The sequence below is a fragment of the Saccoglossus kowalevskii genome, chromosome 13 (assembly GCF_978046115.1).
Source record: "Saccoglossus kowalevskii chromosome 13, keSacKowa6.1, whole genome shotgun sequence".
Lineage (NCBI taxonomy): Eukaryota > Metazoa > Hemichordata > Enteropneusta > Harrimaniidae > Saccoglossus > Saccoglossus kowalevskii.
This window is the reverse complement of record NC_140653.1, coordinates 17,062,245-17,084,689: the sequence shown is the minus strand read 5'-3', so window position 1 is coordinate 17,084,689 and position 22,445 is coordinate 17,062,245. Positions and strand designations below refer to the sequence as shown.

At 34.4% G+C, this 22,445-nt stretch overlaps 1 protein-coding gene across 4 annotated transcripts in view; it reads left to right on the top strand.

The window, feature by feature from the left end:
- Positions 1–21,857, top strand: part of LOC100313703 (PIAS-like protein) — a 41,499-nt gene extending 19,642 nt beyond the window's left edge. The window contains exons 8-13 of one of the 4 annotated variants that reach the window (XM_085506673.1): positions 348–413; positions 1,860–2,011; positions 3,177–3,285; positions 15,111–15,310; positions 15,794–15,840; positions 16,427–21,857. In XM_085506673.1, coding sequence (XP_085362799.1) covers positions 348–413; positions 1,860–2,011; positions 3,177–3,285; positions 15,111–15,310; positions 15,794–15,840; positions 16,427–16,489 — 637 coding nt within the window. In that variant the 3' untranslated portion in view covers positions 16,490–21,857. Of the gene's footprint in view, positions 1–347; positions 414–1,859; positions 2,012–3,176; positions 4,972–15,107; positions 15,311–15,793; positions 15,841–16,426 lie in introns of those variants that run through there. The other 3 variants (XM_085506672.1, XM_085506674.1, NM_001168158.1) reach the window with 3 other exon arrangements.
- The last annotated feature ends 588 nt before the right edge of the window (positions 21,858–22,445 follow it).

Below are 22,445 nucleotides of genomic sequence, written 5' to 3'. Positions count from 1 at the left end.
TAATTGAAAAAAAATGTAACAGTAACTTGAAATATAATGTGATGAATATTTTCTAGGGTCTGTGATATTATGTTAGACTAAATCACATGCTCAAAACAAATTAACTTGATTTTTCTATCTTTCAAATTGAATGTTTGTCTTCTGGTTAGATATTTGAAGGATTATTTTAGTGGTTTTTACACAATTATCTATATATGTGGATGAAAAAAAAAACGGATTTGATGATGTACTCAACAAATATATCATGTGACATTAAAACCTTCTAATGGTCTATTCACAGGAACTCACAAGCTCAGATGGGATTGAGTTTGTTTAGTCACTTTAACAGTTTTATATTTTTTTTATAGGAAACCCACATGGATATGTCCAGTCTGTGATAAGCAAGCACCATATGATAGTTTAATTATTGATGGGTAAGTAAAAGAAAATTAATGTTGTATGCATCGTGTGAAGCATTGAATGATCTGTGACAGTTATTGTTGGTAGAATAGAATCAGAAGAGAAAAAAATAATATGCCCAAAACTCTGCATTGAGGAAAATGCAATATCTACACACAAGTCTTGCAGAGAAAACACAAATTGGTACTTTACATACATGTACTATCATAAAATTATGACAAGACTTCTTGTGTCAGAGAATAATAATGCAAATAATGCAGAGTGTAACCAGTTGTTGCCCCCATAAACATGTCCTCGTAATAGGCTTCTAAAGATTATAATGATAAAGGTTATATCTCCCTTCCTGCCTAGTCTGTAAAAATTGTGTCGATTTTCAAACTCTTTATGCTCAGGTTTTTTTTTGAAAACAACTCATTTTTTGATTTAAAAAAAAAATCATCTCGTTTTCTCATCAAAATCCAAGCCAAAATATCGTACTACATCAGCAAATCTCTTCTGTGTTGCGTTAAATAACATTAACATATTTAAATGAGCTATGGTAATTTGAACACGTTGGCATCGTCCATCATTTTGATTGGTGAATTAGCTTTTATATGCGACCGGAATTATTTGCTTACAATGAAACTAAGTTAAAATATGTACTGTAGAATACTTTATTTTCGCTTGGAATTTATTTGCGCTATTTTCGCTGAAGGGATGATTCCGTGAAAATAAAATCCAGCAAATATACTTTTTTTCCTATATTTCACATTAAACTCATCAAAAATCAGTGAAAATAAATTCCATACAAAATGCCCAAAAAGCCTTTTCAGCGAAAATTAGTTCCAGCGAAAATATAGTATTCCACAGTATTTGCATGTAATAACAACACAACAATATGGTATATTGTAATATGTCCCAAACTAGACATATAAACATTTCAGTAAATGAGTGAAGGTTGCTATTAACAATTCTTTGAAATAACAGTAACTTAACAATGTAACATAATCTTGGTTCATATAATTATCAGTATAAATATCGCATAGTCAACACATACAGAATTTATTATTAGTATCCTGTAGCAATCAGTAAGCGTGGAACTTTTGTGAACCACTCTTGAACAAAAAAATTATCCAAATGACAATTTTCATCCACCATATTCCAGATTATCTCTTTGGAGAAAATAAAATTGCAAATTCAGTTACACTGTCATTGATATCCACACTTGAAATGAAGAAACAAAAATGTTCTCAAAAAATATGCACATTTTATTACAAAATTATTTACATACCATCTGAATTCATGGTGTAAGAATTATGGGGAAAACATTCAAGATCGTTGCTGAATGTCTTCGATCATACACAAACTCTTAATGCAAAGTGGAACTTGTGTGAACCACTTTTGCAATTTTAATAAACTGGGTTTTTATACAATTGTTTGTATATACCTTGATACTTTCTCACTTTGTATTTTTTTTATAGTTTATTTACAGAAATTCTGGCTTCTTCACCGATCACTGACGAGATTCAGTTTAGTCAAGATGGCTCCTGGAGTGTTATGAAACGTGAAAAACACAATGAAATTATTACAAGTCCAATGAACAAGATGTTATCCCCATTCAGTAATCACACAGGTAATATGACAAAGTTGTTAACAATATGTTGGCAGCATCACAAGTTAACCACCCAAAACTCGGCATTCTCCAGACCAGTCAAAACGTACTGGGCCCTATGCATAGATTTTTATGGAAACAATAATTAAATTAATAAAATTAAATTAAATTAGCAACTATTTCATATTCCTATATTATTAATTGCCACATTCTCCCATTGTTTTACGGTCAATAAATTTCACAATTTTTTATTTCAAAAGTATCACAATTGATTAGGACACATGTCATCAACTTTCAGGTATTCACTACTTACGATACTAGATATATATTGAAACTATTTTACCATAGAAAACAATAGTAGATGGTTTGCAAATCACCATTTTCATGTGTGTTAGACCTACATTTGTGTGAAAAATAATTCTGAGATCATACATTTTCATCTGAGTTTTGTGAACAACAGCATAATGTACACATCTGATAATCTATTTTGATGTAGCAATCTATCTTAAAGTTGTGATGTCCAGAAAAAGTAATTGTAAAAGTAATTTGGAATTGTGAGTAACTTGGCCAAAACCCAAATCTGTAAGTTGCAGCATTTGAGTGTTATGCTGTTCAAAAGCTGATGTACAGCACCATTTATTGGTCTTCACTATAATAAATAATTCTTGTCATGCATTGCTGTTTGATTTCTGCTCCGGGTACATGCTAAACTCAGCTATTCTGGGAAGTATGTAATGTTTGATCTTCTTTAAGTTCGCTTGGATAGTGTTATACTTTAGTATAATACCGGTAGTCAAAAATCCAAAAAGGAAGAAATCAATACTTTGCATTGATTATTTTATTGATTTATTTTAATATCTTCTATCTTTGAGCTGAGAATTGCACATGAAATTTTGTGACACCATACCCTAAGATACTGAAAACTCAATCACACCTGAAGCTACGGAACTGCATAGTAATGTTTGACTTTTGGCAAGACAGATGTCTTGCAAATACTGTAGCACTTGCATTCATTATAGGACATCTATATTGCTTTACATGTCAAAGCCTTCAAAAAAAATGTTGCTGTCAATAATACTTTGAGCTTGTCTGCAGTGATGTTCACTTTTACTACTATTAAATACAACCCCACATTTCTAAATTATTAATATTTGATTGTGCGTCTTATTTTATTGTTCTCACACAGCTAAACAGACATCTACTGTGAAATCATCTAAGAATGTTCAGATGATAGATTTGACCTCCGATGATGAAGATGAAGAAGACTCGCCCTGTATGCCTGCAGTTAAAAAAGGGTGTGTTTCTCCACCACTAATCACTATAGAAAATACACCACCTCATACTGTGTCTGCATCATTATCGTTATTATCGTCCAACTCGTCATCAAACTCTTCCTCTTGTTCATCGTCAGTTTCATCCTGTTCATCTAATGCTAACTTACATGCTGTGTCACCCCCACCACCTTCTCCATCTTATCACTTTCACAGCCCTCCTCGGAGAGCATCACCAATAAACTTATCCACTTCATCCGGTCATAGAGTACCATCATTTTTATCACGACCTCCACCTTATCCTCCTCCTTTGCCTCCTTTATCTAGTGATGAATTGCCTACGGAGGAAGAGTTTGAAGAGTTTCTTGGTTGGTTGGGGGATAGACGCTATCGTCCTGATTACTCACATAGTTTATTTAATCCTGAAGATCTCATATGATTTACTGACCAGCCAAGATTTCATTTTGTTGCCCATTGTTTGAAAGTCAAGACAAATTGAAGAAAGAGGAATGATCTGCCCTTCTGATTGCCTCAAATCCAAGTTGCATGCATGTGAATCTCTATTCCAAGTCCAGGATCAGTTTTAACCCATTGGTGCCATGCCGCGACATATTCCCAACATCACTGATTGTTTGATTGCTTTTAAGTGTATCTGGTATGCTTTTCTGTTATTTTTGCAGTATTTTTTTTTTTCTTTTAACTGTCTGTGACGTATATGCGATATCACTACAACTCACTTGCATTCTTTATTTAGTCTGTCACGATTATATTTTGGTATTGCTAAACTTACATTAATAAGGCATATATATTACAGATTCTAAAGTTAGTGTGCTCAATAACATCGTCAAAGGTATTTAGCTTATTTTGGGTGACACACTCGTATGCTTTATAAGCAGTTTCTTGTATGAATTATGTTTCACATTCGATATTTGCTTTAGTGTAACAACTACATAGATTTTTGCTTGTTTGCTCTCCACATCTACAAAATATATATTTACCAGGTATTCATTCAAAACTTGTTAGCATTTTTAACCTCAACATCAAGTTTGATACATATGGTATAATAACAATATTCATATAATTTGTCGGGTCTCTTCTATTTACAACCCTGTGACTAGTCAGTGAATGAATTATCTCAGCTTGTGAGCTTTAGTTTTATCGTCATTGCCACATGTTTGCAATTTATTATTTGTTAAGTATATTAAGTTTCCTGCTCTCTCCCCTCATCGATAATCCTGGATCAGAAGAATATGCTCCATACTACCATACCATACCAGGCTTGCTTGGTATAAAAGTGGCTACATGTATGACTTAGGTAACATAATTTACCAGTCTTGTCTGCATTTGCACGAGATTTCAGTTAATTAGTTTTGAGTTCATCTTTAGTTGCATTCTTGATGAACTCACAGGTACTAGTAAGTCGTTGCCAGATTGGTGTAAAGATGATAAAAAAAATAATGAATTCTGTAAAAAAAAAAAGGTTTCTCTTAAAAAATAATTGATTTGAACAACTGTTCTTTTATTGATGATTCATTGTTCTTATTGTATATACGGTATATATTGGTGTTTTGTTTTTTCATAGTTTTAATTATTTTGTCTGGATTTTTTAAGTTATTTGTGTGCCCTGTTCTCTGTGTAATTTGATTTTTCATTCTGTAATTTTCTCAAAAGAGATTTAAAAATTAAAAGTTATACCATTTTCAAAAGAGAGACTGTCTGATATGTGTTTATTACTATTTGTTCTTCAACTCTTTGTCATGTGACTTTGAATTCCACGAAACAGAGCAGGGCACACAGTAGTCTCAGTGTCTTCCAAAAGATGTACTTAGTTGGGTGTATGGTAAATTTTCAGGCTTCATTATCAGTCAGATGCTTGTATGTCCATGCATCCCTATTACAGCGGGAGCAAGATATTTACATACACCTAACTCCCGCACCCGGTAGGCAATTGCTGAGGAACTTTGCAACATCCTCGAACACTTTCCTAGATACTCCAGTTATCGTTGTAGTTACATTCCCATCAACATGACAGTTAATCAAAATAACATACTGGGTATCAGGATTTCAGATGTGTTCAACTACCGGGTATTGCAACTTGTAAGCGTCTACTCGTATATTTATCAAACAATCGTGTTTTATTTGTTGATATCAGACACTTTATTATTTCATGCATACATATGCTCATTTATTTAATAAAATCTATTTTGAAAGTTTCACGAAAATAATATACCTCGTTGATAAAAATATTAAAAAAACATCCCTAACATATAATGAAATTATTATATATTATCTAAATTACCCTTGTGAAAACAATTTAGTTTTGAATGCAGTTTCTGATTTGAACTTATTATTGCTATTATGTCAAAGCATGTAGACATAACTCTGATGGAGATTATTCGCCTCTTGCAAACGATCACCGAGGAAACTGAACAAAGCAAGGACGTTGCAAGGGATTGTGCAGCATTCATTTGATACGTTTCAACAGTAGTAGTAGTAGCAGTCGTCGAAGACTGAAATCTACGCAAGAAATTGCCGAGTTTATTAGTCCCCTTTGGGACGAAGTCCGAAAACATGGACTTATAATTTGGTCTTGGTCCAAAGTCATATTTCAGAATCCTTTTGACCGATTCCGTTCATTCTTTGCATGTGCCGAGTAGTTTTTGTGGGACATATGCACATGCAGTGGTTTAGCGATTCGATTCAAAATGGGCGACTGGCAGCCATCTTGTTTTTTGAAAATGTTGTATTTTGAACATGCTTTGTCAATTTTCATTCAAATTTGGTACATATATTATACATGTCCTCCGACCATCTGTGCATCCGTCCAGAGTCATATTTCAGAATCCTTTGGACTGATTCTGTTCATTCTTTGCATGGGCCGAATACTTTATGTGGGACATATGCACATGCAGTGGTTTAGAGATTTGATTCAAAATGGCCGACTGGCAGCCATCTTGTTTTTACCTTGCCCGTATTATCAAAGATGGAAGGAAATGTATATTAAGGGAAAGATTTTGTCCGTCGTTGTCGTTAATAATTGTTATTGTGTGCATAATAACTTCACTAATTCTATTTCAAACTTGGTCACCGTATTCATCATTATAAAGTCTTCCCTGAGTTTGAACAACAGATGTCCTGTATGAAAATATCATGCAAAAATTGAGAAAATCTGATAAAATATTTTTACTGTTTCTACTTGACTGATCACTGGTGATACACATCAAAGGTCACTGATCTCAGTGGAAATATGCATTGTTGTATGTGTTAAATGAAACAAATCATTTATCTTGTAATAATATCCTTGGTAATGTATCTCTCAAATCCCATGGGAATACTATACTGGGTTTCAAAACCAAATCATGGAGAGATTTTTTACACAGTCTGATACACATTTGCAAACCTACCAATAACATATTTACAGAAAAGATGTCAGAAAATCAATATAAACACTCCTATGAACTGTGTGCCAAACTTTGATCAAGATCTGAACTTGTAGAAAATCTGTTTGATTCAAAGCTATCAAATCAAAAACGATACATAAAAAGCAAAACATTTTGAAAAGAAAATTGTACTAAAATATATGTATTCTGTATTTGACGAACAGTTTATTCGACAAATGAAAATTCACAGGAATTTGTTTCAGCTATTAGAACAGAATGATAGTTTTTATAATACTAATTTAAAAACGCACTTCAAAAACAAAGATTGCAGTGTTTGAAGATGTAGATTCTCAGGAGGCAACAGTACTGTTGACTCCTCTCTCACTGGAGACCAACTAACTATTTTAGTTGATTTGCATACAAAGCAGAGCTTGCAACATGATAGCTATTCATAGAGGGTGTTTTTTTTTTACTTTTCATATAATACAGTAGTCAATTTACGTCTAAATGCAGCACTTTTTTCTGAGATGAGGCATTTGTTTTTATAATAAAATATTTGAATTACTTTGAATAAAGCTGGAAATTATGTCCCTTAAAATAATTAAACAAATTGGGCACCAATGTTATTGTAAGATATTTACATCTATTGAGGACATTCGATAGACTGATTTCCCACTGTTGGTTCAACCCCAAAACTTGTTTGTATTCAAAATTAATTATGACAATGCATATTTATATTGAAACAAACTGATAAAGGGAATTGTATTATATAACAAAGGGCAAGGTCACCAGAGTTCAACTATGTTTTGAAAATGTTGTATTTTGGACATGCTTCGTCAGTTTTTGTTCAAACTTGGTACATAGGTTATACATGTTAGGATACATATCCATGACAATTTCTTTCTCAATTGCATCAAAGATGGCCACTGACAGCCATCTTGTTTTTTTTTTAAATGTGGTATCTTGAACATGCTTTGTCAGTTTTCATTCAAATTTGGCTTATACTTTATGCATGTGTTAAGATACATGTCCATGACAATTTGTTTCAAAATCGGATCAAGGATTTATGTACCATTTTCATTTTCATATGGTGATGATGTGGAGGTAAAATTCCAGGAAAAGATCGTCTGGGCAATAAGTGTTTTAGCAAACTGGCAATGGGACATTATGCGAGAAATATAGAACACAACACTAATACTGTTAATATAAACCCATTGACAATATCTCAAACTACCAATCAAAGCAATTTATCATTTCATGTTTAATATTCATTCCCAGTTTTATGTTAGTATTATATTTCTTTCAAATGCTACGCAGCAATGATTGTTGTACCTACAAAGCAATGAAATTGTCAAACTACCCCTCATGAACACTCGTCAAAGGCATACTGCGTCCTGTGTTTTGATTAACTGTTACATGGGCATGTAACTTTATTGTGTCTACAATGTTGCAAAGTCACTCAGTAATTGCCTCCCGGGTGCAGGAGTTAGGTGTATGTGAATATCTTGCGCTCACTGTATCAATGAATTACTAGAGATGTGCATCTAACAAGTCGTAATTGGCACTGGAATGAGAGTACTTCCCACTTGTGTTCAAGATTGGGCATCTCACTAGAAAAATCACTACTTAAATTCTCGACTGTGTGCCAAACTTTGATCAAGATCTGAACTTATATAAAATCTGTTTAATTCAAAGCTATCAAATCAAAAACAATACATAAAAAGCAAAACGTTGCATCCACATTTTGAAAAGAATATTGTACTAAAATATATGTATTCTGTATTTGACGAACAGTTTATTCGACAAATGAAAATTCACAGGAATTTGTTTCAGCTATTAGAACAGAATGATAGAGTTTTTATAATACTAATTTAAAAACGCACTTCAAAAACAAAGATTGCAGTGTTTGAAGATGTAGATTCTTAGGAGGCAACAGTACTGTTGACTCCTCTCTCCACTGGAGACCAACTAACTATTTAAGTTGATTTGCATACAAAGCAGAGCTTGCAACATGATAGCTATTCATAGAGGGTGTTTTTTTTTACTTTTCATATAATACAGTCGTCAATTTACATCTAAATGCAGCACTTTTTTCTGAGATGAGGCATTTGTTTTTATATTAAAATATCTGAATTACTTTGAATAAAGCTGGAAATTATGTCCCTTAAAATAATTAAACAAATTAGGCACCAATGTTTTTGTAAGACATTTACATCTACTAAGGACATTTGGTAGACTGATTCCCCACTGTTGGTTCAACCCCAAAACTTGTTTGTATTCAAAATTAATTATGACAATGCATATTTATATTGAAACAAACTATGATAAAGGGAATTATATTATATAACAAAGGGCAAGGTCACCAGAGTTCAACTATGTTTTGAAAATATTGTATTTTGGACATGCTTTGTCAGTTTTCGTTCAAACTTGGTACATAGGTTATACATGTTAGGATACATATCCATGACAATTTCGTTCTCAATTGCATCAAAGATGGCCACTGACAGCCATCTTTTTATTTTTTTAAATGTGGTATCTTGGACATGCTTTGTCAGTTTTCATTCAAATTTGGCTTATACTTTATACATGTGTTAAGATACATGTCCATGACAATTTGTTTCAAAATCGGATCAAGGATTTATGTACCATTTTCATTCGCATTTGGCACATACATCATACTGGTATATGGTGACGATGTGGAGGTAAAATTCCAGGAAAAGATCGTCTGGACAATGAGTGTTTTAGCAAACTGGCAATGGGACATTATGCGAGAAATATAGAACACAACGCTAATATTGTTAATATAAACCCATTGACAATATCTCAATAAACTACCAATCAAAGCAATTTATCATTTCATGTTTAATATTCATTCCCAGTTTTATGTTAGTATTATATTTCTTTCAAATGCTACGCAGCAATGATTGTTGTACCTACAAAGCAATGAAATTGTCCAACTACCCCTCATGAACACGCATCAAAGGCATACTGCGTCCTGTGTTTTGATTAACTGTCACATGGGCATGTAACTTTATTGTGTTCGAGGATGTTGCAAAGTCACTCAGTAATTGCCTACCAGGTGCAGGAGTTAGGTGTATATAAATATCTTGCGCTCACTGTATCAATGAATTACTAGAGATGTGCATCTAACAAGTCGTAATTGGCACTGGAATGAGAGTACTTCCCACTTGTGTTCAAGATTGGGCATTTCACTAGAAAAATCACTACTTAAATTCTTGATGGAAAACTTAATTATATTTATAAACTGCATAAAAATAGTTCATTGTGATGCACACCGTGTAGGTTGAAAATAATTCAATTGTAATGTTTGGCAAAACTGAGCTAGCTGTTTTGAGCAATGAAACCTGAATAATCATTGGTTTGCTTATGAACTTTAAGTGAACTATTCTAACATTCTGGGCTCTCAGGGACTTGTTAAACAACATTGCTTTATTTAGTTGGTTTTCATATATTTTGAGATATTTGAATTCAAACTGGGACCAATAAAACTTTGAATCAAAGCGACAACACCTGCTCTGTGCTGTGCCCCCACTATGTCGCATTTGGTAAAACATTGATGAGTATAAATAGATCTAAGGAGTTCATAGCAACATTCTTTAGGTGAAACTTGTGCAGGACCTCCAAGTGAACAAAATTGGATTAGTAGTAAGAATATTATTACCGTAATTATTGTGAGTACTTCATAGAAAAATTAAAAGTGGACCACCTGACTAAAATCTGGACTGTCAGTTCATCGCTACAATGCATAGCATTTGAACAGGTGTGGACTAAGATGAGCAGCGAGTCGAGATGGCCCAGAGCATGTTCCTTGTGTAAGCAGGTATAGCTTAGATAATTGGACATCATTTAGAGGCAAATCTTTTAGCAAGTTTCTCATGTACGACTTGTCAAAAGGGTTTTGTTGCCTGTGGAGATAAAATATATCTCCTTTTGTGTTAACACTATCATTTAGTTAAAATTGTATTGAATGAAAACAAGTTTTATTTGAGAATCTGTTGACTTTCACATCAAAACATGCCCTGCAATTGAAACTGAAGAAGCCCCTTTCAGTTTTCAGATGAGAAAGATGAATATTTGTATGACCATTGACTTTCAACACCATGTATTCCAACGGAATAGTTCTATATATTTTATTTTTCCTATGAAAATAGTTCTCTTTTTTGAATAAATTAAATCATATTGACAGTTGTTGAACAAGACTACAAATAGTGTAGCTTTCAACCTTGTACATCTACAGGTATGAATAGCGCTCTCTGAAGTTATGGAGATGTATAATTGACAGACTGGACTTCCTATATTATGTGTGGTGGTAGCCAGGTACAGTGTTCTTGTGCTATGGACAACTGCAGTGCCCATATTTAGTCTGGTGGTAGCCTGGTGTATTGTTCGTGTGCAATGAACATCTGTAGTGCCCATATTTAGTATGGGGGTAGCCTGGTGTATTATTCTTGTGCAATGTACATCTGTAGTGCCCATATTTAGTATGGGGGTAGCCTGGTGTATTGTTCTTGTGCTATGGACAACAGTAGTGCCCATATTTAGTCTGGTGGTAGCCTGGTGTATTATTCTTGTGCTATGGACAACTGTAGTGCCCATATTTAGTCTGGTGGTAGCCTGGTGTATTATTCTTGTGCAATGTACATCTGTAGTGCCCATATTTAGTATGGGGGTAGCCTGGTGTATTATTCTTGTGCTATGGACAACAGTAGTGCCCATATTTAGTCTGGTGGTAGCCTGGTGTATTATTCTTGTGCTATGGACAACTGTAGTGCCCATATTTAGTCTGGTGGTAGCCTGGTGTATTATTCTTGTGCAATGTACATCTGTAGTGCCCATATTTAGTATGGGGGTAGCCTGGTGTATTATTCTTGTGCTATGGACAACAGTAGTGCCCATATTTAGTCTGGTGGTAGCCTGGTGTATTATTCTTGTGCTATGGACAACTGTAGTGCCCATATTTAGTATGGGGGTAGCCTGGTGTGTTGTTCTTGTGCAATGGACATCTGTAGTGCCCATATTTAGTCTGGTGGTAGCCTGGTGTATTGTTCTCATGCAATGGACATCTGTAGTGCCCATATTTAGTCTGGGGGTAGCCTGGTGTATTATTCTTGTGCTATGGACAACAGTAGTGCCCATATTTAGTCTGGTGGTAGCCTTGTGTATTATTCTTGTGCTATGGACAACTGTAGTGCCCATATTTAGTCTGGTGGTAGCCTGGTGTGTTCTTGTGCAGTGGACATCTGTAGTGCCCATATTTAGTCTGGTGGTAGCCTGGTGTATTGTTCTTGTGCAATGGACAACTGTAGTGCCCATATTTAGTCTGGTGGTAGCCTGGTGTGTTCTTGTGCAATGGACATCTGTAGTGCCCATATTTAGTATGGGGGTAGCCTGGTGTATTATTCTTGTGCTATGGACAACTGTAGTGCCCATATTTAGTCTGGTGGTAGCCTGGTGTATTATTCTTGTGCTATGGACAACTGTAGTGCCCATATTTAGTCTGGTGGTAGCCTGGTGTGTTCTTGTGCTATGGACAACTGTAGTGCCCATATTTAGTCTGGTGGTAGCCTGGTGTGTTCTTGTGCAGTGGACATCTGTAGTGCCCATATTTAGTCTGGTGGTAGCCTGGTGTATTGTTCTTGTGCAATGGACATCTGTAGTGCCCATATTTAGTCTGGTGGTAGCCTTGTGTATTATTCTTGTGCTATGGACAACTGTAGTGCCCATATTTAGTCTGGTGGTAGCCTGGTGTGTTCTTGTGCAGTGGACATCTGTAGTGCCCATATTTAGTCTGGTGGTAGCCTGGTGTATTGTTCTTGTGCAATGGACATCTGTAGTGCCCATATTTAGTCTGGTGGTAGCCTTGTGTATTATTCTTGTGCTATGGACAACTGTAGTGCCCATATTTAGTCTGGTGGTAGCCTGGTGTGTTCTTGTGCAGTGGATAACAGTAGTGCCCATATTTAGTCTGGTGGTAGCCTGGTGTATTATTCTTGTGCTATGGACAACTGTAGTGCCCATATTTAGTATGGGGGTAGCCTGGTGTATTATTCTTGTGCTATGGACAACAGTAGTGCCCATATTTAGTCTGGTGGTAGCCTGTGTATTATTCTTGTGCTATGGACAACTGTAGTGCCCATATTTAGTATGGGGGTAGCCTGGTGTATTATTCTTGTGCTATGGACATCTGTAGTGCCCATATTTAGTCTGGTGGTAGCCTGGTGTATTTTTCTTGTGCAATGGACATCTGTAGTGCCCATATTTAGTCTGGTGGTAGCCTGGTGTATTTTTCTTGTGCAATGGACATCTATAGTGCCCATATTTAGTCTGGTGGTAGCCTGGTGTATTGTTCTTGTGCAATGGACATCTGTAGTGTCCATATTTAGTCTGGGGGTAGCCTGGTGTGTTGTTCTTGTGCAATGAACATCTGTAGTGCCTGGTGTGTTGTTCTTGTGCAATGGACATCTGTAGTGTCCATATTTAGTCTCGGGGTAGCCTGGTGTATTTTTCTTGTGCAATAGACATCTGTAGTGCCCATATTTAGTCTGGGGGTAGCCTGGTGCATTGTTCGTGTGCAATGAACATCTGTAGTGCCCATATTTAGTCTGGTGGTAGCCTGGTGCATTGTTCGTGTGCAATGAACATCTGTAGTGCCCATATTTAGTCTGGGGGTAGCCTGGTGCATTGTTCGTGTGCAATGAACATCTGTAGTGCCCATATTTAGTCTAGGGGTAGCCTGGTGCATTGTTCGTGTGCAATGTACATCTGTAGTGCCCATATTTAGTCTGGGGGTAGCCTGGTGCATTGTTCGTGTGCAATGTACATCTGTAGTGCCCATATTTAGTCTGGTGGTAGCCTGGTGCATTGTTCGTGTGCAATGAACATCTGTAGTGCCCATATTTAGTCTGGGGGTAGCCTGGTGCATTGTTCGTGTGCAATGTACATCTGTAGTGCCCATATTTAGTCTGGTGGTAGCCTGGTGTGTTGTTCGTGTGCAATGAACATCTGTAGTGCCCATATTTAGTCTGGGGGTAGCCTGGTGCATTGTTCGTGTGCAATGTACATCTGTAGTGCCCATATTTAGTCTGGTGGTAGCCTGGTGTGTTGTTCGTGTGCAATAGACATCTGTAGTGCCCATATTTAGTCTGGGGGTAGCCTGGTGCATTGTTCTCATTCAATGGACAACTATAGTGCTTGAATTTGATCTGGTGGTAGCTTGGTGTATGTTTTTTTATACAACAGTCAATTCACTGTCATATTTGGAAATGCTCTTCTAATTAGATTATGGGCAAGTTTGTATATTGCTATTTCGCGTGAACCATTTGATGCACTGTTAATGTGCTTAGATCCTCTTAGCGGAAGCCCAACTTTTTTTTTTTTTTTGACCGTGTGTTTTAACGGGACAATCTGTATTCAACTTAATCAAAAAAGTTGGCAATATTCTAGTCAAATTGGATCTAATTTTATTACCGGTATATTAAAATAATATTCTGTATAGATAATACAGCCAACAGTTTATATTGAATTAGTGAATCAAATCTCAATGAGTTGAAATATAATAGCCAAACTACATACCCTTTACATAGATTTCTACTATAAAATTGTCTTCATTTAAGTTCATATTAAAATAGAACACTATTGCTCATTACAAAATCAAAATAATTTTTGCTGCGTGAAACAATGTCCAAACAGATGTGCAACCTTGACTTTACCCCTTTAACTTTGGATTAATTTTTAAGCAGCTTGCTTTTCTTATCCAGAATTTTATCAGAAAGAATGCTTAAAAAAATATGTATAAGTCAATTTCAGTCATGTGACAGGAAGCCATTTGTTGCTTGTGATTTCAGACCTCTATTTTCTCCATGTTCCTCTCCAGAAATGTAAAAAAGAAATACTGACGTAATGCCAATAAATATATAGTTCCTATAAATCATGCCTCAAAGTGACTATGAAGTTGAGACATAATTTGTACAAGACATAATTTTATTTTTTTGAAAGAACATGTCAACAAACCGGCTGCCTGGTAAAATGTGTACATACTCGTTAATTTTGTAAGATATCACTGGGGGGGGGGGCAACATACAAGTCAATGTCCATTCAACTTGTGAAAAACTAATAGGCTAACAAGGGACAAGTTATAAAATTTATCTTTTTTTGTTGCAGCAGGCTTTCGGTAATGTAGCAACCAGGGAACTCAAAATTCATCCATAAAACCATGAGCTGCATATTTTTTTAATCTATGAAATACTGAGCCAAAAGTAGTACATGCCCCTTCAATAGTGTGAATGCGGTGTATAAATAATGCATTTAGACATTTAGACTTGATAAAAATGGATGGATTACTATTAATTTCATCACAGAATGATGTCACGCCACCAGGTCTCAAAAATTCCTTCTTCAATATATATTAAAACATGCTTGATTGATATTTATTTTTTTATTTACCAGCAGATATATGGAGACTCCATCATTTTCATCAATGGCGTCAGTGACCAATAATAATGTACTGACTGACAGTAGACCAAGCAGTATGTCATCTGTTGATCTACTGCCTCCTATGTTATCATTGCCACCGTTACCAGCTGATTACTTTGATCCGTTCTTCAGCACTATACCACCCCCACCAATGCCAAGAGGCCATGACATGCAGAGTAAGTCATTTCACTAATTTGCGAGTCAGTCAGTCCTAACAACAAGCAGTCACAGTGATTTGATTCAGCCACAGTGATTTGACACAATCCTAGTGAGTTAACACAATCACAGTAATATGATAGAGTGATTTAACAGTCATAGTGATTTGATACAGCCACATTGATTTGACACAATCCTAGTGAGTTAGCACAATCACAGTGATAGTCATTGTGATTTGATACAGTCAGAATGATTTAATACAGCCATAGTGATTTAACACTGTTATAGTGATTTGATACAGCAACAGTGATTTGACAATTAGTGATTTAACAGTGACAATTACAATGATTTGACAGTCACAGTGATTTGATACAGTCATAGTGATAAAATAGCATTGTATGTTTCTTGTGATAAAAAATTAATTGTCTCCCATATACAAAATATTGTAACTACTACATGTACCTTTATACAATAATACTAATATTGATTTGACTTGTTTTTAGGATACAATGACCTATTGTCTTTACTTCATACTGAATCACCACCACCGGTAAGTTTAGAAACATTGATTTTCCTGTCGCCAAGAAGATTCACATCACTCGCATACGTTTAGGATACTGTAAAACCATTTATTTTTACTGGCGTTTAATTTCACTAATTTGCTGTTTTGGTCAATTTCACTGGGTTTTGACTTCATGAAGTTAAGAAGAAAAACAATGAGTTCTACTGTAATTTTTACTGTACACGTAGATTTAATTTGGTAAACTTTATTTATCAGCGAAAACAGCAAATTTAAAACCTAATGAAAAATTAATGCTCAGTATGTTGTACAGATGTCATTACCTCATCCATCTATGTGCATGCATCAGTGAGCATTTGACCTATATCCCAAGAACTGCTTCTCAGATTTATATTAAATTTGGTAAACTTTGTAAGAATGCTGACTTGACTTTGGCTTTAATTCATGGTTATTATTCAGTTGAAAGTCAATAATGTGAAACTTTTAAGCTAATTTGGCTATCCTGTAATTTTGCTAATTCACGATGTAGCTAACTTCAAAATGAAGTATACTCTCACAATGAGATTGTTGATATTTTAGTTAGCCAAAATCTCATCACCATGTTTTTTGTTGACAGTTACCGTCTCATCACTATATGAATGGAAGCTGTATGGTTCCTGATATTATCCCGCTTGATTGACAATTACAGTATCAGCAGACGCCGTGGCTTGACAGGAGAGACACACGACATCTGTGGCCAAGGTAGTCTTGCTCTGCAGGCAATACTTAATCATACAGAAGCTCCTTCACACTGATTTCTATGGATTAAGCCACAATTGGTTGAAAAGTAACCACATGATATCATTGCAATGCATTTTGGGAGTTTTATGTAAATTTATTCTTTATACAGAATATTACCCCCTCCCCTTTGTTCTTGTTCTTATCAGGAAATGTGAATGACCTGGTCTGATTATTGTACATCAAACATTACTATATTTATACTCAAAATGATGCTACCTCAGATACATGACAAATTTTGAACTATGTTTTAAATCAAATGCGATATGGTGAGCATAGATGAAGTATTCTTTATAATACTGACTAAAACGCTAGCTTCCTGACTAGCATGGATCGCCATTGCTTTATTCTTAACAGACACATCTATTGTTGTGTTGACATTGACTATATATACAGTGTAATATCAAATTTATTTCAAAATCATTTTTAAAGTTTAAACTTTCTTAAATGACTTTTTTTTTAAGAACTTCTAGTTGTGTTTAATATGACTTTGTATTTAGCAGTTAGTACAAGACAGTGTTCTCTAAACAAACCTTGGCTAATTAATATAAAAATGATTTTTTATTATCATTTAATGATGCAATATTGAACAGAACATGTAATTTTAATATTGTTGTGGGATTCTGTATGTTGATACATTAGAATAACACACGTTGTTGGATGAAACATTAAAATTCTCTAATACACAGGTGCACTGGTTGTCTTGGTATGAGCAATAACAATCACTTCTCATGTGTGTAAGTGTTTTTAATTTTTCTTCTAATAAATACTGTTGTGTGTCATGTAACTGCAACATTTTCAGTTTATGACAAATCTTAATTTGACTTGGTGTGCAGTAAACATTGTTGAACAACAATATTTAAAAGTATATATTTTGATTTATATTGCATCTTTTAAGAGGACCAACTGTTTCAAGGGTATGTGCTAATTAAACAAATTAAAATTGTTAAGGTATAAGTTCCTTTTAAGAATGAGGTTGTTAATATTTCACTAAATGGTAATAGTATATTTAGCTGGAAGGGTTAATCAAAATGAATACAATCTAAACATATTAATCCATCGAGTTCTGGTTCAAGAAAAGTAGTCTATATGAATGGAGTGATTTAATGTGATTGTCATTTCGTTCAATAAGTTGTTTATTCATTGTTTTTGCTATGTTTTGTGGTGTAGGATTTCAGAGTCATGTTTGTGTTTTATATTAGTTACATATACAATGTGTGTAAAACGTATGGTATCAGGAATTATAATCAGGAGTAATAAAGAGACGTAGTGTGTAAATGTTGACACTTTCCACATGTTCTTTGTTTCAAATATTTACCTTGAATACTAAGTGAATGCTTTATTTTCAGTTGCTGTCATATTCATTTTTCAATAATTTAATGAGGATTTGTGAGGATAATTTTGTGCAAAAGTGGATTTAACTCGCTGTTTTAAAGATCTCCAATGAAATGTTCACTGCTACAAAAGTGACTGACTCACTGAAGCAGGAATTGAGTTCCAAGCGAAGATAACAACACACGCTAAAAACGCAAAGGCTTGTGGATAGATGCTTGTTTGTAAGCAATGACACACTATGGCCATCTGACGCATGCACAGGTGACTCCTCCACTTTAATGATCTCAAATGTCTTAACGTCAGTGACAGATTCTCATATTTGCTTAATCACATTTTTTCGGACACTACTACTTGATTAAGTTTTGAGTTTGACAACACTGTTTGTGAAAATATCTTATCTGGAACATTTAGAAAGTGCTACTTCAGTATTAAATAGTATTGTATTTTGCTTGGGTGCACAGTGACGAATAAGGTAAAATAATGGTATTGTTTGTTGCTGTTATTAACCTTTTCACCACCAGACTTTCTTGCCCAAATATTTCTGCGTGTTATATTCTTCATTATTTCTGGAAATGAACCCTAATTTTGAACGTAATTGTTGTCGCAATCTTCTGAAGGAAAGTGTAGACTTTAAACAAGACTATTTGATGATGAAAAAAGGGAACTGGTGATGAAAAAGTTCATTATAAATGTATATGTCCCTGTTGATAATTTAACTTAGAAACCGTGTTGTCACAGCAGGCATTCGTATACTGGTAGGCAAAATCTAGTGACTTTTTATACTGTGTTCAATAACTTATATATTTTACTATTATGATATATAAGAACTACCTGCGAAAGTGTCATTCTTCATTTTGTAGACTGAAATATGTAAACAGAACCCTCATGTAGTAATGTATTAATTACTAAAATTTTTATTTTTTTGCCAATTGCTTGTAAGCCATTTTTTACTTGTGTGTGCCGAAACATATAATGAAAGTCTGTGTGTAATTCCACTGATATCTGAAAAACCACTCATCACATGGTACTTGTGTGTTCTGAAGCAAATGGATAGTTTAAGCTGTTCTACAAATATATCTGGTACTACTCATCAGATGAAGGAAATGAAATATTCCATGTATACGGAGTATATTTTTCTATGGCTGCAATACTCTCAAGCACACAGGAGTTCTTTCTAAGCTTTTTTTCTTAAAGAATGTCATGACCATGAAAACAAATCAATTGATGTTTACTTTACATTACCGTACATTTAGAGAGAAATTCATTATTCACATTTATTTTACCAAAAAATATATTTTATACTGTGCACTTTATCACAATAAATGTAATGTTAAGTGCATTTTATTCACTGAAAATTAAGTTTTACTTCCCGGGTTTTAAATACCTGGTACCTGGTGGCCTCACAAATTTTCTTACAACATTTCATAAAATAATATTTTATGTTAAGGTTAGTTTAGCTTAGCTTAGAAAGATTATTCTTGGAAAGGAGAGCTTTAACAATATGTTTGTCAAACCACTTGCCAACAAATTTAGTACCGAGACCATGGTAATTTTTGAGGTGTCTCATTTGGTAAAGATGGATCTGTAGATAATTCTATAAAATGTAGAGGAGCATGACTTGCTTAATAGCTTAATTTCTCACAAAAGCTCAAAAAGTGAAATTTCTTTATTCAGCTATAAATATAACCACAATTATAAATCCTTGTGACCTCTGAAAATACACTGTAAGCATTTGCTCTGTTATGAGCACATCTCTAATAGATTCACACACATGAACAAAACATTGCATTTATTATATACTGGTTCATTAAAATATGATTTATTTTGACCATAGAAACATCTTAGTCATTTACTGCGCTACTAAAGGACCAAATGCAGTTTACGACTTACAGTGAAAGTTTTTTTTAATCTTATTGAGCTTCTGTTGAGATCTGACACCGTTCCTCACCATATTGTATGTTTGAAATAGTACGTCACAGCTAGGATATCAACAGCAAACTCCTAGTAAAATACTGGTGGTGAAAGTTTTTTGGAAAAAACACTATCAGTAAGGCTGGAAGAACTCAAATTAAGTTGACTGTTTGTGTATCACTTTTTGTCGGATGTTTATTTTTAATATTTCCTAAATGTAAATGTGTTATTTTATACCTTGAGTATTGCTTCTTATATTGACACTGATTGATAAAATTGCAATCTATGTATTTGTTTTACGGACCTTCTTACACAGTTTGGGTCTTTTTTTAAATTTGTCTGACTCATGTTTCAAAGTTTCTCAGCTAGAAATAAAATATGCGCAAAGGTTATGCAACCATAAATTTTTTATGTTATCAAATTGTTGTCTAGGATACAAATTCATGATTTCGACTGAATAAGAATACTTACAGCTCTGCTATACCGTGATGATAATGAGCTTAAATTAAAAAATAATGAATTCCTGACAGTGCTTCTTTAGAATGTTTTTAAAAAGAGTAATGATTGCGTTTTCCTCATGTTTCTTTATTGTTAACCAGTTTTTCGTCTTGTTTGTTCATTTCACTTTTCCTGTACATTTATCTGTCGTAGCTCACAACCTGATTCTTTGAGCTTTCGCCTTCTGTTTCATTTCAAGTGTACCTGTGGCAAAAGTCCATGAAATATAATAAGACTGGATGTAACCGGATGGTGTTTCACTGGTTTTGTTCTCTGCACTCATGTCTAGAATGGCTGCTAATACTTCACCTCCATAGTCAGTGGGTGGCTGTCACATTGATTGTCCAATGCTAATTTTCAGAAGAATGGATGAAAGTTGTGTGTTTTTCCCCACGTGCTATATCAACTGATAGTTGCCATAGAAATGAAAGTGGATTGTCCCGTTCTTGCAGTCAATTTATATGGTAGATGAACAAAATATTGGCAGCCACTCCACCCATTAGTGTGGTAGTCCAGTACCCAAATTAACCTTTTCACCTCCAGACTTTCTCACCCAAATTTGTCTGCACTTTTTTCAATATTTCCGGAAATGAACCCAAATTGTGGAGCCAACAGACAAATTTTCAATTTTCTGTTTTTACCCCAAAACATTTGGCTATTTTGGGCTAATCTTCTGAAGGAAAGTGCTGACTATAATCAGGGCTGTTTTGTGATTTCATGAACACAGTAATGCAAGGGACTTAGCTTTTTTGGTATGGTACGTATTGGGAGAGTGATAATTAATTCTCCTGGGATTGAATGAGTGATAGGCAAGTGGAGTGATCTCTCACATTAGAAAGAATGGTCCGATGACTGAATATGACAATGAGATTAAATTATGAATGACAAAAAGCAAATGAAAAGTGGGGTACCTGTACTTTTTTCCATGGAAATAATTATTTATTTCTGCATAACATTAACTCTACTTTCAACAGCCATTTTGAATTGCAATCAGTCAAAATATGTATATTTAAGGTTTTCAAATCAAAAACTAGTTTTGGTACCTCAAGTTTTTATTTTTGGATTTTTAAATAGCCAGTCACAGGGGAAAATGTCAAGAAATTTCTGTGTCAAAAGTATGTTACCATATTCATGTATCCTCATTCACATTTTGATTTACCTTGTTCCTGAACTTCTTATGTCCTGTCAGACACCGACATGCTGATTGGTTAGTTAAATGGTAAGGTTCATTTAGTAGGCAATCTATTTATCCATGCTTATTTTCCACCTACAATTCTAAAATTAATTCATTCAGTTATGCTGTGTGTTTTTCTCAATTTAATTGTGTTTGTTTGTTTGTTCTCAAAACATGCTGTTATCTCAACTGATATATTTTTTCCATATATTAATGTTAAATGCTAACCCAGTCTGAGAAATTTATGTGTTGTTTTGTGATAAAATGTATCAAAATGAACTGTAATCATTTTACTGCCTTAATGTTAGTCATATTTTTATTTGGTCATCATAATAAAGAATATGTAAATATACCAGTGTCATTGATCGTTTGACATCTGCCATATTGCTAGAAACCATGGTGACAGAAACCATGGTGACATGATTGTTACCTAATTGTATGTGTCATAAACCATCATATCGAAAAGAACTTTGCCAGCTCATGAAAAATTATGGTTCATACCTTAATCAATCAATTATTGATACTCTACAAGAATGAGATGACAAAGTCTTCTGGGAGGGAATGTTTTATAAATATTTAATAAATTTTGCTTAATTTTATTATTAATTATTGTCATGTACTCTGAAATTGCTATGGTGACCTACTGATGTTCCACAAAATAAATTTGATTTCTCAACAACAAAAACAAAATTTTGAATCCTTGTAATGGGGACTTAGTGTCTCACATCACAAATTTAACTTTCTCAAAACAAACTGTAATTGACACATCAACATTTTAATTGCACTCAACACTATTTTAACATTTAAAAACCAAACCTATAAATTCCAACAACAAAACCCTCTTTTTTTTTTCTCGAAACAACTATAACTTTGCTAGGATTTTGCTTGTGATAAAACAAGCTGTATTTGACACACTGTCTAGGATGTTGTCTCACAGATT